General features: G+C 34.5%; 1 protein-coding gene across 17 annotated transcripts in view; it reads right to left on the minus strand.

Moving 5' to 3' along the window:
* Positions 1-17,019, minus strand: part of LOC129253536 (TLD domain-containing protein 2) — a 323,786-nt gene that overhangs the window by 2,447 nt on the left and 304,320 nt on the right. For all 17 annotated transcript variants that reach the window (XM_054891966.1, XM_054891965.1, XM_054891964.1 and 14 more), the window contains 3 exons: positions 5,984-6,105; positions 2,845-3,004; positions 2,607-2,776 (listed from right to left, as the gene is read on the minus strand). In XM_054891966.1, the coding sequence (XP_054747941.1) occupies positions 2,607-2,776; positions 2,845-3,004; positions 5,984-6,105 (452 nt within the window). The remainder of the gene's footprint in view (positions 1-2,606; positions 2,777-2,844; positions 3,005-5,983; positions 6,106-17,019) is intronic.

Raw genomic sequence — 17,019 nt, forward strand, 5'->3', positions numbered from 1 at the left:
TAAATCAATAGATTCACGTTTTATGCAATATTTGCAGTTATTGCTGTTGTTGTTTAGCAGTGCACAAAACCCTGCCTATTGCGTTGAAGCAATCAGCCGTAAGTTATCTCACTTAACGGTAAGTCCAGGAAACAGACTGTTTCGACAGGATGGAACCAAAGAGAAAGCGTATTAGATGACTCGATACATCACTCGCTTTTGATGTGTCTTTAATATTGCCAGTTGTGATAATAATTTAAAAAGAGAAAAACTACTACAACGCGTCTAGAACTCCATTTGTTCTCAAATGAGACTAAATATTATAGCAAATTTTGGGGTTAAATGACTCAAAACTCACTGTTCCTTGGATGGATTCTCGGAAAGAGACTGACTCTTATGGGGAAGAGTTCAGTTGTTGTACGCACGCAGTGTACGCTTTCAATTAATCATTACAAAAGTCATAGGCATCTGTTTTGCTTCAAACAGGCGAATAAAAATATGAAATGCAGCTCGCTTAAACATTCTCATATGCTTCCAAAGAAATTTTCCCGAGGATGCTTTCGCATGAGTAACCGCAATAACAACCTCAAAGCTAAAGCGATCCTCAAATTCATATTTTAGACGGAGGTAGAATTACCTCGCAAACGAGATTCTTTTGGACACGACCTAGTCGCTGAATTCTAGCCTCAACGCTATGACATAAAACACTAAGGGATCGCTGCAAAATTCCGCTCCTCGCCAAGCGAAAAATTTGTTTGTAAAACAACAGTTTGGTGATTATCAAGCGTGTTTATATAATATTTGACGTTGAATATAATTGTCGTTCTACTAATCCCTTGCTACACAATATTCTGCATCCATCAAGATGAGCCACCTGGTGAATACGGCAAACTCGAAAATATCCTATTTGGGTATCAATCAATCAGTTCTATCAGCATGCTCTCTGATCCGAAGCAGATTATGCCTTTAAAGAAGTAGTAGGCATTATCGATGCTCTTGGTTTGGTACTAACCAAATTTTCCACTCTTTTCGGTATTTCTATATTCGTGTACCTAGCATAGATTAATGTTGGAATGACTCAGTGGCATCAACTACGCACGATATTTCTTCATAATTTCATGATTTCACCACCTTTTTTCTTATAGTCTTCAGTGCAGTCTGGCGGACCGAACTACTTTGTAGAAAGTTGCTACTTTCTCTAAGATCTCCGCATTAGACGAGGTTGTAATTATGTGGTAGACGATATAATTGAAGAGTCGAGCCCGGTTTTGGTAGCTTTCTCCGTCTTTCAACTATCGATTTATACCGTTGGTAGCCACGTCTCCCCAGTAGGAAGTTATCCGATTAACGTAATGTAACATTTACTAAAGGGTTGTTCAATAGGTGCGCTTCAACTTTTTTCCGATAGGGAGGGCGAACGACGTAATATTTTTTATTTTTCGCTTGTCATTTGTAAACTTCATTAGTATACATTTCATCATGGAACGCTACACACTTGGGCAACGATTGCAAATCGTGCAAATTTTTTATGAAAATAATCGTTCTGTTGCTGCTACTTTAAGAGCATTACGGCCATTTTACGGTCCATTTAACAAGCCGTCCCGTTTTGGGGTTATGTGAAGTCATTGGTCTTCAGTAACAAGCCGGCGACGATTTGTGAGCTCAGAGCCAATATTGAACGCGAAATTGCTGGAATTTCGGCCGATTTATGCAAAAGAGTGGTCGAAAATTGGGTTCAACGATTGGACTTCGTAAAACGTGCACGCGGTGGTCATGCAAAAGAAATCGAATTTCATACTTAAATGTATATGTTCAACCTCGATAATAAAAAAACAATTAGTTAAAAAAGTCAAACCGTTTGTGTTTTATTCAAAAAAGTTCAAAAGTTGAAGCGCTCTTACTGAAAAACCCTATATAAGTCAGCTAAGACATAGCTTTGCAATTTCGCCCCACTCTCCTACATTACTATTCATTACATTACTTTCACTGAGATAGGCTTACAGACATCCATACTAGTGCAGAGTTTTCAAGTCAAGATCCATGCAACTTACATGACTGCACAGCTAGTGAGCATGATTGGCTTCGCTACTTAAAACCTGGACTTCTTTCTATACTGTTAAACTGTTAAGCTGCGTTCAAGGCCTTGACGTCGATAGCAACTTACTTGAAATATGTCAATCTGTAGTGGGTACTGGTACAAAGCGGTATCCGGAATGTGAAAGGAAAAATTTATAAAGGGGAACTGAACTGATGGAGCACGAAGAACAATTTCTGTAGGAGCTCGTGGGATGAGAAAGAATAAAATCAATTTAGCATTACCTATGAAAATACCTTTAACTTCGAAGAATGTGCTCCAGACTTCCGGGAACCCATTTCTTCTGGAGGCAGTTTAGGCAACAGTTTTGCTACTAATCGACTATTTAATAGAAAATCCCTTTTACTATCATTCCCAATGGGAAATTCGTTAGCAGTTTTAAACAACTATTTTCAACAATCCAATGGTTTATAGAAAACAGTTTTAAGTTTTTCGTTTCATTGGATTGATTCGCATCACTTTCCTATGTGTTTGAATATACTACAGCCTTATAAATTTATTGTAGCTAACAAAAATTAAATCAACTACTTACTCTCCAGCACCAATTGACAAACTCTCCATATTGCCTTTAATGAAATATAAATTCTCGCCGGTCCAATGGAACACTTTAAAGCTGGGATTAAATTTGTATAATAGCGATTCACCGGTGCCGTAAAAGTGGTCGGAGACGTGCAGGGAGCAGGACGTTAATGCGCCAAACACCTATAAAAAATGATTGGTTGTAGTGTAAAATATTCTACAGACAGAAACTGAATTTATTTGGCACTTACATTATTATCTGTATCCTGTATGACAATTAGGATTGGACTTTCGAGTTTCTGCATCTTTCGGTAGAGCGAATTCAGCGAGAAGCCATGCTGGGATGTGCTGAAAATCAATGACCACGAATAGCCTTCAGCACGTGCAGGTAGGTGTCCACAAAGTTTTTCACTGAAAAACAAGAAATAATAATAAATAAAATAAAATAATAACAAAGGTGAGTAATATTGCAACTTGACACTAAGTGGTACCGTTTTTTTGACTTACTAATTAAATTTAAGTAAAAATATTAATCAACTGTTTTTGTCAAAGCTCCGCAACTGCATAATTCATTAGGTTAATACGGGTATGTGGGCATGTGAATATGTGTGTATATGTGTACTAAATGCTTATGCAAATCATTTCAAATGATTATTATTAATCTTTAATCTTTACATGCATGTGAACGTCACAAAAATTGTACAGTTTTAATTAAATATTCAAATGCAAATTTTCAACTGCGCACAGCTAATTGATTAACTCAAAGATTTAATCGCCAACGAAATATCAGCTCAGATAAGTAATTAAAATTTAGATTACTTGCGCAAATGACATATCGTGTTAATTTGTTTTTCAATGCTAGGTGGAGCTGGAGGAGGCATTTTGGCAATTTTTAAATATTTTCTGTTTACTCTTTTTTTGTTCAGTGGGTTTTGAATGTGAGTACGGGCCGATTGTAAAGGGTCGAAGTGATTGAGAGGGATGAAGAAGATAAGGCTTTAAGGGGGGAAGCTGGTCTAGAATTTTGAAAAAATCGAAAAATTTTTTTTTGTTTTAAAAGGTGCTTTAGGGTCTTAGAAATAATATACCAAATGAGGGATGCCAGCAAAAATGTCTAAATGCCCAAATTTTTCATTCGACGGCAGTGCCTCGCAGGTATGATTTTACAATACTTACAACTTTAAACGCGTTTTTCTCGAAATCACTTTTTTTAAACTGGCCGAAGACATAACTCGAACAAATCTTTACCGATTCTTACGAAATTTTGACGTAAGTATTTTTTATTTATATTACATAGTTTTTTTTTAATCAACAATTTTATGTCGTTCTTTATAGTGAAAATTGTAACTTTTTGTTCAAACGTGCACCATTTCGCGAAAAAACAAAATATCGAAAAAATCCTACGTACGTCTCTTTCTGTTGTTATATAGAAACTAAAAAAAATTTATTTTTTGATCCAGGACAAAAATTAAGGAGTTTACGTCTTCGGCAATGGACCCACTAGAAAAAAAGCCGCCTTAGGAGAACTGCTGGACAGCGGCCATTTTGAAATTAATTCAGACGAAAAATTTTGTATTTGTACCATGAAAGCTATATTATTAAACCTATTTCACAGATTTTCGATTGATTCCTTTGTTGAGTCAAAATAAATTCATAAAATATGCCCATTTTTTGCGCTCTAGACCAGCTTCCCCCCTTAATGTTAGATTCATAACTACTGGGTGGAGCGCTATTAAAGCCCTCAGTTTGTCAACTTCGTAAGTTTATACATTAGGTTACGTTCTATGGTTACCCATGAGAGGCATCACTTGGACGAAAAATTAATGCGTTCTTTGTGATATCAATTCCAAGTTTGTATGACTTGCGAATGTCCATTGGGTTAGGTTAGGTTAGATAATTGTCTTAAAGGAGATGGAGTCACTTGGAGATGCTATAATTCGCCAGTTTTAGTACCTTTGAAGGGAAGTTGTACAATTGCACCTAGTACAGTAAACTATACTATACTAATAAGCAATTTCTATATGATCATTTAAAAGTTTAATAGTTTTAATATATAAAGTATAATATTTTGATTTTCGCATTTTTGGCCATATGGCTCGATCAACATAGCTTGCGTCATAGTTGCTCATGAAACTTTTTTTAAAAATCAATATCGGCACGCAAGCGATTGATTTTCAGTTGTTTAACTGCATAAGTTAAAATGAAACCAATAGTTTTTTCAATACATGCACAGGTTATTGACATCTAAAACTAGGTAGAACTTTTAGAACTCAAGGTTGTCGGCAAAAGGTAATCCTCATCTTTTGATCGATGGGGGAAAACGCACTTACATAACAGCTATTCCTTTCTCATGAAGAAATAGCTCGATGATTAGCTTGGTTGAAAAGACAAACCATTTTTTGAAAGGTCATTTAAAAATTGCCTAAAAGATGTGAAAGAGCCATCATATATAAATAACCATTAGGTTAGATCCAGAGATGACCTTATTTGGACGTTACTCTAATTCAGCCGTTTTGATAGCGTTGAAAGAGAAAGGGAGAGGGGTGCGGAGGAATATTCAACCAGAATGATCATAACCATTATTTTAAATAAAACATTTTTTACCATTTTCAAATAATAAGCGCTTATTTTCTCTTTTCATAGGGATGTGCTTGGTAAAATATGATTTCCTTTGGAAAGCAGGATTATTTTGAAACTGTGAAGGGTATTATTTTTACCATTGTCAATAATTGCATCTTACTTATGGAAAGCGAAACTCGCAAAATTTACTGTAATCTGTTAAGGGATTATTACAAAAAGTGTTCTTGCAGTTCGCATTGTTTTCGGCCTGGCTCGTTGGTTCTAATACATAAGAGAGGCCCATCTAGCGATTGTACTTTAATTTACTTCGACTATAAATAAAAAAACAGACAGTTATTCATTTTTGTTTGTTTTTGAAATAGTAAGACGCGCCATTAAAATGGAACACAAATATCTTCCATGGCTTTACAGTAGCCCATTCTGTCAACCCAATTTTTAAGTACATTTCCAAGAGTTTTGCCACCAATACAACTTCCAACCATATTTCAACTCTTCAATCATTTCTGGATGGTTGGCGTAATATTTATCTTTAACGGTAGGTCCTAAGCGACCAATTGGCATTACCGGTGTCGAGATTCGATTATGATATTTCCCAACTTTGTTTAAGCGAAAAGTAATCCATTTTGTAAATATCGAACCAAAAACCATATTTCTAATACATCAGGGAATTTACGTTAGCTGTCAAAGTAAAAAAAAAGCTATACACCTACAGGTATGTTAGAACCAAACACGCACTTATATTGATTTTATATTTTTTATAATATTTATTAAGCCCTAGTAAAAAAATATATTAGCAACATTGCTACTTACCGATGCTCTTCTGTGAGGATTTCTGTTGTGCCAATTAGGTCTGGTATGGGGAAATCCAGGTCAAAGGAACCGGTAGCAAATAATGACGCCTTGCGGTAATCATCTGTGCTCATAGACAACACCTGCGATTGGTGAGGAGATAAATGGAAGAAAATGCGAATTAGTAAGTTTTTGAATAAAATATAAAAAAGGTTTTGGTTGAGTGTGTGCGTGTGGTTTTTTAAGGAAGAAAGAAGTAAACATAACCTAGCAAATCAAATAGGTACAATTACATCATCAATCAATCAATCAATCAAATCAATTCAATTCAATTAATCAATCAAGAGAAACAATTTGCTGATTGTGAATATCACAAATATAACTGTGTAATAAGACGTGGTAATAGTAAATATTGCGTGATTATTAAGTGAAGATACATTACAATAACTACCATTGACTTGGTGATTGTGTTTTACAAAATTACAACACAAATTTAAATTACTTAATAATATATTTAATCTTGGGTAATTTGTAATAATTTATAGGAATTAAATAAAAAATAAATTCAAATAAAATTAGAAAATTTGTTTTATATAATATATACAATATATCATTTTATGTATTGCACGCTACAACTTATAAGAATATTTAATGATAAATAATAATGATTTAATAATACAAATTAATTATAAAAAATTTTATTAAAAATATTAAAATAATAATAAATAAAGATTTATCAATAATAATGCGGAGTAAATCATGGAACAAAAAAAATTATTTGTGCATGTTCAAAGTTATACAAAATTTATAGCTGGAGCGCTGATGGGAGAAATGTAGTACGATTTACTAATCTTTAGAATTTTCGTTAATTGACCTTTGGTGCTTGTCGACGTGATAAGTTCCGTGTTAAGAACAGGGTTTTGTAAATCTTCGATAAAAAAATTTGGTCCCAGTAAAAATGAGTTTTTAAATTTTTCGCTCGCATCTGACATTTATGACAATGATGAGCTAAATTTATGCCCTTCTCTTTCTTTCGTCGTCTGACCAGATTAAACACTATACCATATTTATTGGACAACAGTTTCTTACGTTAAATTGTTTATATGGAAACTGCTAAAAAAACTGTCATAATTGCTAAGTTATAAAAAGGCTTCCTCATCAGCCTCCATACATCCTAGCCACCATTCATTTGATTTTGTCTTCAAATATACAACAGATATACATATATATATATATATATATATATTTCTTTTTTAATTTTAAGACCTCGTTTGACAGACATTTCGCTAGTCACATTCGCACCTCATGAATCTGATCAGACTCCCAAACTGCGAGCAAATAATTTCTTAATTTCAGCCACGCGTATCAATTATCAGGCCTGTTCTCCATTCCGGTTTTTTAAAATTTGCTCGGAAACGCATCGAATAAATGCCGTTATTCCTTTGTCAATTCCGAGCAAATTGTTCACATTTAAAAGTGTTGCCTCTGATTCATCGGAATAAAAATAATCGATCGGTCTTCCTCGAAAGTGAAAAAAAAACCAAATTAAAAAAAATTTGGCGAGCTGTAACATTTCGCTTTTCAAACCGATTTGGAATGCAGAACCGGCCTATATTTTTTTTCATTTCTATCATCAGCTCCCGACCTATGAATTTGTATAAAAATTGTAATTGCAATTGTGCCATCTGGTGCAGTGTTCCTTCACAGCTTTATGAAAACTAATAACACATTCACATACGAAACACTCAATAATTTCACATAATTGTGCATACATACAAAAATATGTATGTAAATATATGCACAAGTAGTTAGCACGAAAAAAAACAAATCTATTTATGTAATTTGCCAGTGATTTTTTTTGGTGCTGGTTCTGGTGCTAGTGCCTTTAAAAACGGGCGTACAATACATTGTAAGAAGGTGCATAATAGTTATTTAGTTAAAAGAAAATATTTGATAATAAAAATAACACAAGGAACGGAAGAAATAAGTAAGAAATTATGTCCACTGCAGCACAATATACAAGTGGGGAGAAATGTGAGGAAATGAGTGAAGCATGAGGAGATACACGACAGCACCACTACATTTCCCCCTCCCAGCATTATGATGTCAATTAAAGAAAAGTGGGATCCACAAAAGTTTGCATTTTTTATTCTCGAAAACAAAAGTTAGCCTCAGAACGCTGAGTACAGTGAGCCAATAAATTGCAGCAGCTTAGTTTTATCAACAAAATGCCGATAATACTTGTAAAATTATTAATAATAATAAAAAGTGATAGTAAACGAAGCTCGAGAGTATTTGAGTGTGCCAGCATTTCACATTTTCTTATTTAAAAGGTTAATAAACAGAAATTATACTTAATTTTGTTTATAAACATTTGTAAGTACATATATGTATGTACAGAGTGTGTTTACAGCTGCATGGGAACTATCGATATCGGCAACTACGGTTGGACAGCTGAGAATGGCAAATGGTATCGTCAACGCGCTTAACAAACGATTTATTGCAATATTCAAGCCACCATTGACGCCATATGGCAAAAAATGAAAAATCAAAAAATAAATGCCATGAAATTCTCTATCAGGTTATAGTAAAAAAAATCATTACACAAATATTTCTTTTTTGTATTATTATTTTTAGTTCTCAAGCTCTTAAAAAAACACCTGATATACACAGGCATATTTATGTAAGAAGTCCAAGAAATTATATGCTACTTTAATTTTGAATGCTTTGACTTAATGGCACTTGAAAACTATTTGAAGCACTTTTAGGCGCTTGCAAGTGTCAATCGAAATATTACACACACTTGTACATGCAATCAACACTACCAACAAAGCAGTTATTTTTATTTTTATCATGGCTTTTCCAGTTTTGCTAATTTGTTTTTCCTACCTTTACGTACCCATTGGTGGTTCGAAAATATTTACATTAGAAAATTATTGAAAGCAAGACGTATGCAGAGAATTGTTTACAACGTGACAACCAACTTTTAGTCACGTTTATGAAACTATAATAAAATAAATGTGTACATTGTACTCGTATTAAAGTACAATATTTTGATAAAATGAAGTGTGCAAAAACCATTTGATATATCGATTTCTTACGCAACGAGCGGATGCAAAATCAATTACATATTTTTTTCGAAATCTCTCTTAGGAGAATTTTTTTTGACATTTTATTTAATATTCCACATATGAACAGTCTAAACAAGTTGTTAGCAATAATAATAATAAGTAATAAGTAATAATTTTTAATAGTCATGTAGTGAAAGAACATCAGATCGGCGACACATGGTCAAAATTTTAAATTAGTAAACAACGTAGTTATCTAAACTAATTTTTGTTTGGATTATGCCACACACCAAATAAGCGTTATCATCATTAGCTACATTCTTTTTGCATCCGACAAGTGTTGTGTTTAAAGTAAAAAATATACTATTGTCTGTTGGCCACTGGAAATTCCACCTAAACGTCAAACTGATGAGTACACACATAAAACCCAGTCACATCCATACTAGGTGATAGCAGCAGAATAGCGAATTTGTTTTTTTTCTCTTGGTGGTTTTATTGATAAAGGGATTTACTTTTTTTGTGGCTTCACTTGTTGGTTTACAATTTGATTGAAATTTTGATACACAAACCAACAAATAGCAAAAACGAAATACATGTAAAAAAATTGTAAATTTGGATTTGTACATACACACTGGATTTGTGCTGGATACACTCATAAAACGAAACAAAATAGAACAACTGTATGTAAGCATTAAATAAAACCGATTTCGCGTTCCCCCGGCAGTCGGTTCTACGTTTCCGGAACGATCCAACCAAGGACTGTCACTACCGCAAGATAACCGATTTCGAATGTTCTATTTGCAGGTCGGATGCAAAAGAATGCAGCAGTTGTATAGGTAGTTCTATAGGCTACACGCATCCGATGGCACCCTTGAATAAAATTAACAAGTCGATAAGCTCTTGACTTTTCTGTGTTGTCTTCTCTTCTTAATAATCGCTTAGTCGATTATGGCCGAGTTGTGAGGGTAACTAAATAGTCAGTATAATACATTTTAGTGCTCTTCGAAGTAATTGATAATATCACATAAATAATAGAAGAATAACTATTGATATCAACTCCTTAAAACAACAAAAAAAGACCAAACTTACGAGTGATAGAGAATACATGCAAACGCATTTAGATATTAAATAACCAAAAGAAGAAAACAATCTTTTTTATTCAGAAATGCTAAAATTCGTTACATATAAAAAGTACAATCAGTTAAAAAAACAACAAAAAATTAATTCTTTTAATTTGAGAGCGCATGTCGAATGTAACATTCAAAATTACTGAAAAGCAAATACATTGTCCGGGATGACAACCCGTTTGCTAAAGTAAAACAGTGAGACAGCGCTATTGCTGATTATTTTATTTGCTGAAATCACAATACATATACAAAAATACAGTTTTTTCCAGTTTTTTTTGCTTTTTTTATTTTAACGGAGCCCATAAAAAGGCCAGGTTTTAGGCATAAGAAATATAAATAGTGAATTGAAGTTTACATATGAAACAAAGCACATTGACTTTGTCAATCATTTTCAGATATATATTTTTTTATTTCCATTTTTATAACCTCAAAATGCAAAAAGAAAAAAAAAATATTCCTATTGCAAATAATTTGAGGTGGCACACATCATTTTGACAATCAACACTAATGGGTAATGCAATTAACGGGTATTACTTAAAAAAATTAACAATAACAACAATCAAAAATTGACTAACAATAAACGAAACGCTAAAATAAAAAGATTGTTAAATAATTTTTACTGCACGTGAATCCGGTTACATTTAAGTTTGCAAATATTACAAAATTGCGTACCGCATTTAAAATGTAAAGGTGTATTGTAATAAGCAAATTGAAGCGAGTTCTGAACTGTAGAAAAAAAGCGAAGATTTGGAATCGAAGGCACATCCCTCTAAGATTTGAAAACTTTCATACATTCTGTCAAAAAAAGTACCGGGAATTGTTCAATAAAACGCAAACTAATTGTTTAATTTAAAAATAGGCTCCATTCGAAGCAACACACATATGCCAACGATTGGTCCAGTCATTAAAGCGCCTTTTAAACGCGTTTGAAGAGATCTTTTCAGCTCCTTCCGTGGATTTTCCTTAATGGCCTCTACCGACACAAAGCAGCGTCCGCGGAGGGGCAATTTAAGTTTTGGGAAAAGGAAACAGTCTCAGAGGGTTAAATCTGGTGAATATGGTGGTTGTTCGATGATATTTGTGGAGTTTTTGATTAAAAGCCTTGTGAGACGGTGCGTTATCATGGTGCAAGATCCATGAATTTTCTTTCCACAAATTGGACCGTTTCCTTCGCACATTCTCTCTCAAACGTCGCATAACTTCCAAATAATATTCCTTATTTACCGTAGAACCATTTGGAACGAGTTCCGAGTGCGCAACACTATGATAATCAAGGAAAACGAGTAGAATCCCTTTCACTTTTGACCGACTTTGACGTGGTTTTTTGGGTTTCGGCTCATGTGGATAACGCCCTTCAGCCGCCTGTTGGGTGGTTTGCATATCAAACTCATAGACCCGCGTCTCATCACCTGTTATGATACGCTGGATAAACGTTGGGTCCGAATTCACTTGCCCAAGCATGTCTTCAGCCACCTTCTTTCGATGAATTTTTTGAAAGAAATTCCACTCTCCTGTGTAACGCGTGCAATTCCCGATATATTTTTGACAGAATGTAGTTTTGCAGTTAAACGTGTACTTGTAGCTTCTGCGTAGTTCCAAGAGATGCGTCGGTTGTAGAGAAAAATTAAAAAATTATTTAGAGAGTTTTACTGCCATTTATTGATTTTTGTTAGCCAGTCTTTAGGTATTTTGCATTGTGGCCAGATATATGGGAGCTGAGAGATACATTTTACTGTAAACGCTCTGCTTATAAGCCTAAGAATTGAAAAATATGAAGCAGGCGAAAGTAAATGAATGGCTGGGTCATGTCGCTCGAATGGATACAAACGCCCCGGCTCTGAAAATATTCGACGCGACTCGTACCAGCTAGTGGTAGCAGAGGAAGAGAAATACGTACTCTGCGTTGAGAAGATCAGCGTTGGAGAAGGTCTTGACTTCACTTGGTGCTGGTTAGCACGAGACAGAAACGAATGGCTCACTTTGTTAAAACTGATCAAAATCGTGTAAGTGGTTATCGGGGGCACACCATTAAGGGTAGTCGACTCCCGAATTTCGAGTTGGAACTGACAAAAGCAAGCAGATACTTGGTAAACTTGCATACGAAAGTGTTTGCTGCCTACCTTTTTACCTTTTGAAGCACAAAGGAAGCATTTCCTCTTTTTACTTTATTGAGGTTTTTAGGACAGAAGATAGAAAAGGTGTTCACCGGCATCTAGAGATAAACTTTCAAGATTGATATTTTAAGCGCAGAATCTTTAATTGGTTCATCTATGTATATACTTAAGTAGAGACATAAGTTGGTAGTCACAGAAAACTTTGACTATGACTAATAATTTTGACAATATTCTTCATTATTTTTCCACCCAAACTTTTACCCTAATTGGAAAAAGCTTTGATTTGCGCTAAACGACTTTAGTTTCAAGCGGCTGATATTTTTAATATGGCGGTGATCCACGAAATGCTAATTGTCGATCTAAGTATAAACGTTTTAACATTTAACGAACTTTTCAGCCATTTTCACAGTTAACGAACTGAAAAGCCCAATCATCATACTAGTTAGTGAATTAGTTCTTAGTAGAAAAAAAGAAAAATTGTAGACCACGCAATAAGCGCAGCTGGTGTGACAGTGTGTTAAATCTGCGTGTAAAACTATGTATGTATGTATTATGGCTGCCACGATACAATACCAGTTCGTGAACTACAATTTTTTGACTAGTTTGGATTTTTACTGCAGGCTTCATATCATACTTGTATAACAAATACATACATCCATAAGTAGCACCAATACTAATATCCCCATAAATCAATAAAATTATATTTTAAGCACTCATAAATATTTATGACTCATTTGTGCCAAAAAAGTCCCCAATTAATGACAAGTGGTTTCTCTGAAAATTAGAAACCACCGTTATATTTTGATAGCATTATTTAGTTAGCACCACCTGGAGACAAATCAATTATGTTAACTGCCGGCAAAGTCAAAGTGTAAAAACAAAAATAGATAATGAATGACATTGATATTGCGTAAAAAAATATTACACAATAAAGTAACGATGATAGTTTGATATGAATACTGGTATTATTCAAATAAGTGTAACATTATGCTCATCCTTTACTTTAGGCCTTAGTTCTATACCCCTACAGTTTTTAAACTAGTATTTCGGAAAGCGTCAAATATACTGCAGTAGTATGAAATGCCATTCAGCAAGAAATGGTTGAGTTCTGGAAACTCTTCTGGTAGGTTTTGGCAGAAACGTTCTTTATTAATGACAGTGCGATAGAAAACCTTTCAATCAGATAAAATAGAGTGGACACAGTTACAGCCAAACATTGTCGTGTCGTCATATTAGCTGTGGTCTAACGAAGTGAACGTGCTCTGACTTCGCAGAAACTTATTGCATGCTTTACTTTCTGCTGTCACGCCTAGCCCTCTTGTGGGCGAGCATGTTAAATGTTATCCAATTTTTATGAAATTCGCTTTACACATTGGTTTTACTACGAAAAATATAAATCTGAAAGATGGTGCAAATTTCAACACTCACACGCCCACTATCCAAAGCTTTGTCCAACTTAGGAGAACACAAGTAAAGACCTTTTAGGAAACACTTGAATCTTTCAGAAAAGGTGCAAGCAGCAGACAACCAACGCCAAAAAAAAACAAGGAGCACAGCACCTTTTAAGCAATTTACCCTTCGCACTCGAGCGGCGCCGATTTGAAGTTTGCAGCGCCCGAGTGATTCGAAGCCTTAAATTGAGCGACGCTGCTACGGCACTATAGTCTTCGTCAAAAAGGGACTGCAAGGTTAGTTCTGACCGTACCACGCCTGGAGGTAGGCGCGAAATTTCGTATTACTGCGAGACGCATCCTGTTAACCTAAGATGCATCTTGGCTATTTTTTCACTAAATATCACACAAAAATTAATTACAGAGCTTAGTATAATATTTATCAAAGTTTTTTATTCGACATTATAAGAATTAACTGGTGAAATTTTATTATTTGTATACACTTGTTTGTTTATAAATGTTTTTAAAGCACCTGTACAATGTTTACCTAATTTGGCCGAAATCGTCTCGAGGTGCTGGTTCGCGCAAGCAAAATAAGCCTCAAGTGCAAAGGGTTAAAAAATTTAATTTTTTTCAAAAACATTATGGATTTTAAACACTTCACTTTGACGAATCTAAAATATTCGCATTTTTACGCATTTGCAAAAATGTTTTAGAATAATAAATTTGAGGTATTTTGGGGAAACTTATACAATCTTTTCTTTTAAATTCAAGCATCACTTTTTTCTATAATATTTTGACCGCACTGACAACACTGTGCGCTGCAAAGAAGCATTTAACGGCAGGCAAAAATTTACAAATCCTACATTGAAGTTTCGAGGAATAAAAACTATAAGTACACTTTATACAAGTCTGATCATAAAGATCTATATATTGTATGACGCAGAAGCTGGATGAGGCTGTCCATGAAGTATTTGAGAGCAAGATTATATAATAGCATAGCGAATAAAGCTCCAGCGGCTGAAGATTTACCTAATGTACACAAATGCAAATCTATACGATGCAATACTTGCGGGAAAAGAATTTGACTTTACTTGGGGGTTTTTGTTGTTGCCGTATAGCATGTGGAACAAACGATAGGTAAGGTAACATTCTGCGAAATTTCGTAAATTTCTATACGCTGATTTGTTTATTTATGGCAAATGTGGCAAATTGCATAGGAAAATGTGTCATATAGTTTTCAAACAGCTTGCATGTTCTGGATCACGTTTTACGTTACGTGCAAGCATTACACCGGCATTGTGCGCCTATAACATGAACTGTTTACTAACTCTATTCACTTCATTTCACACAATTGGTATTTATATCATTGGCGTACAATAAAAAGGATTTTTTTTGTTTTTCAAACACTTCGCTCGCACTTACTCCACTACTACGCCGCCGCCAGGAGAGTAAACTCCAGCGTCTTTCCGTATAACGCGCCAGAAACGTATTTTTCACCATGTTGTTAGCTCTTCGAATGACTACTTGTTTATTGTATTGGCCAGCTTTAGTAGCAGCTATTTAAATAGCATTCATTTACTTAGTGATTGCGAAAGAGTTGTTATCGAATGGCAGGCAACTTCAATACGGCGTAGATAATTGATTAAAGGTACAGAGGGCGTTAGTCGATGGTGGTAAGAATGAGGTATTTTTAATTTTTATTATATTATTACCATATTTCTACTACAGAACTAAATCAACTGTTTAGTGCGCGCAATTTATGGAAAATCACAGTAGCTTTTAATATAAATTTATGGAAACGACCTTTTATTGTCCAGAGTTTTTTTTTATACACCGTTTAGATAATAAATTATGGGGTAGTATAGCAGTTATCAGCACTCGAGAAAGACAAGGCCATGTGGATGCATATAAATTGAATAGGAAAATTGTGATTGGGTATGACAGTAAAGAAAGCGAAGATCAATACGCTTATCTTTTATTTGCTGGCCGATAGTAAATGGTCAAGGAATATGAGTAGGAATCAACAACTGAAATTGATGATATGAAATGGCAAGAGTGTGTGGTTTTCAGTAAAAGCTAAAGGGTAGGCTGTAGAAAGCAGACTAATTATCCAGAACATCTGAGGAGTAAAACTTTCACTTTGACCTACACTCGATGAACGAAGAACAATGAGCATACTGAGATTTTCAAAAAGGAATCTCTAGCACTTTGAGATATGGCCTTCAAATTTTTGGGTGCTCACTACTTTGAAGACCTGGACAGCTTAGGAGTAGCCTCGCCGGAAGAGTTGCTTGTATTCGCAGAAAGATCTGGATTGTTCAATAAGATGTAGGAATAAAGGTAGGCAAATCTCTTTTGGGCATCACATTGGCAGATGGGAGAACAGCGCGTCTAACCTAAGTGAACCTAACTTACACTAAATTCTGATAACTTTTGTAATTTTTTTTCTTCTTGATTGGCGCACTTATGCGTTTTTGGCCGAGTTTAACAAAGCGAGCCAATCGTTTCTCTCTCGTGGTAACCGGGCCAGTTGAAAACACCAAGTGAAGCCAAGTCCAAGTCCATCTACACCTGATCAATTCAACGTAGAGGTGGCCTTCCTTTTCCTCTGCTACCACCAACAATATAGCTTACATGTAGATAATTAAATACATTCATGCACATACGTAAATTTTTCAAGTCTCTGACTTTATTATGAAAATTTTGAATTTTTTAAAGTAAGACTAAGACACTTAACAACAACTCATTTAAACATGCAGATATGCACATTTTCGTTCACATAAAAGTTTGCTAATTTTCTGAGCCGTTGTAATTAAGTTAGGTGGTGGTTAGATTTCAAATTAAGTAAAATGCAAAAGAATTAGATAGAACGGTGTAAGAAAAGAAAAGTAAATAGTTGAACAAAATAGTGAATTTTTTCTCTTTTACGAAGATTCGGATATGGCAAATTTATATCTGTCAATCAGCTGAGAAAATAAAAGAGTTATGGATCATTTTAAGGTTCAGATAAGATTATCGGTTCGATTAGTAGAGCTCACTTTTGCTCATCCAGTTTATCGCAGTTTCGGAACTAGAAAATTTACATACATTCATATGAAATTTAGTTGAGAAAACGAAAGGAGTTAAAAGGAACTTTAATATTAGGAATATTTTGCCGATCTGACTTCTAAGACTCACTTCATTGGTTAGATGGGAAAATAACCCTTAATGCCTATATCAAAGTATGAAAACCTCAAAGTCAAATACATAAACTTTACTCAAAAACTTGTATGTTGCCTCCGAATAATATTATATAATCGTTTTTTTTTTAAGCTTTTATAGGTTTCTTTGAGAAAACAACTGTTTCTGAAGAGT

Source organism: Anastrepha obliqua, chromosome 1 (genome assembly GCF_027943255.1).
Source record: "Anastrepha obliqua isolate idAnaObli1 chromosome 1, idAnaObli1_1.0, whole genome shotgun sequence".
Classification (NCBI taxonomy): Eukaryota; Metazoa; Arthropoda; class Insecta; order Diptera; family Tephritidae; genus Anastrepha; species Anastrepha obliqua.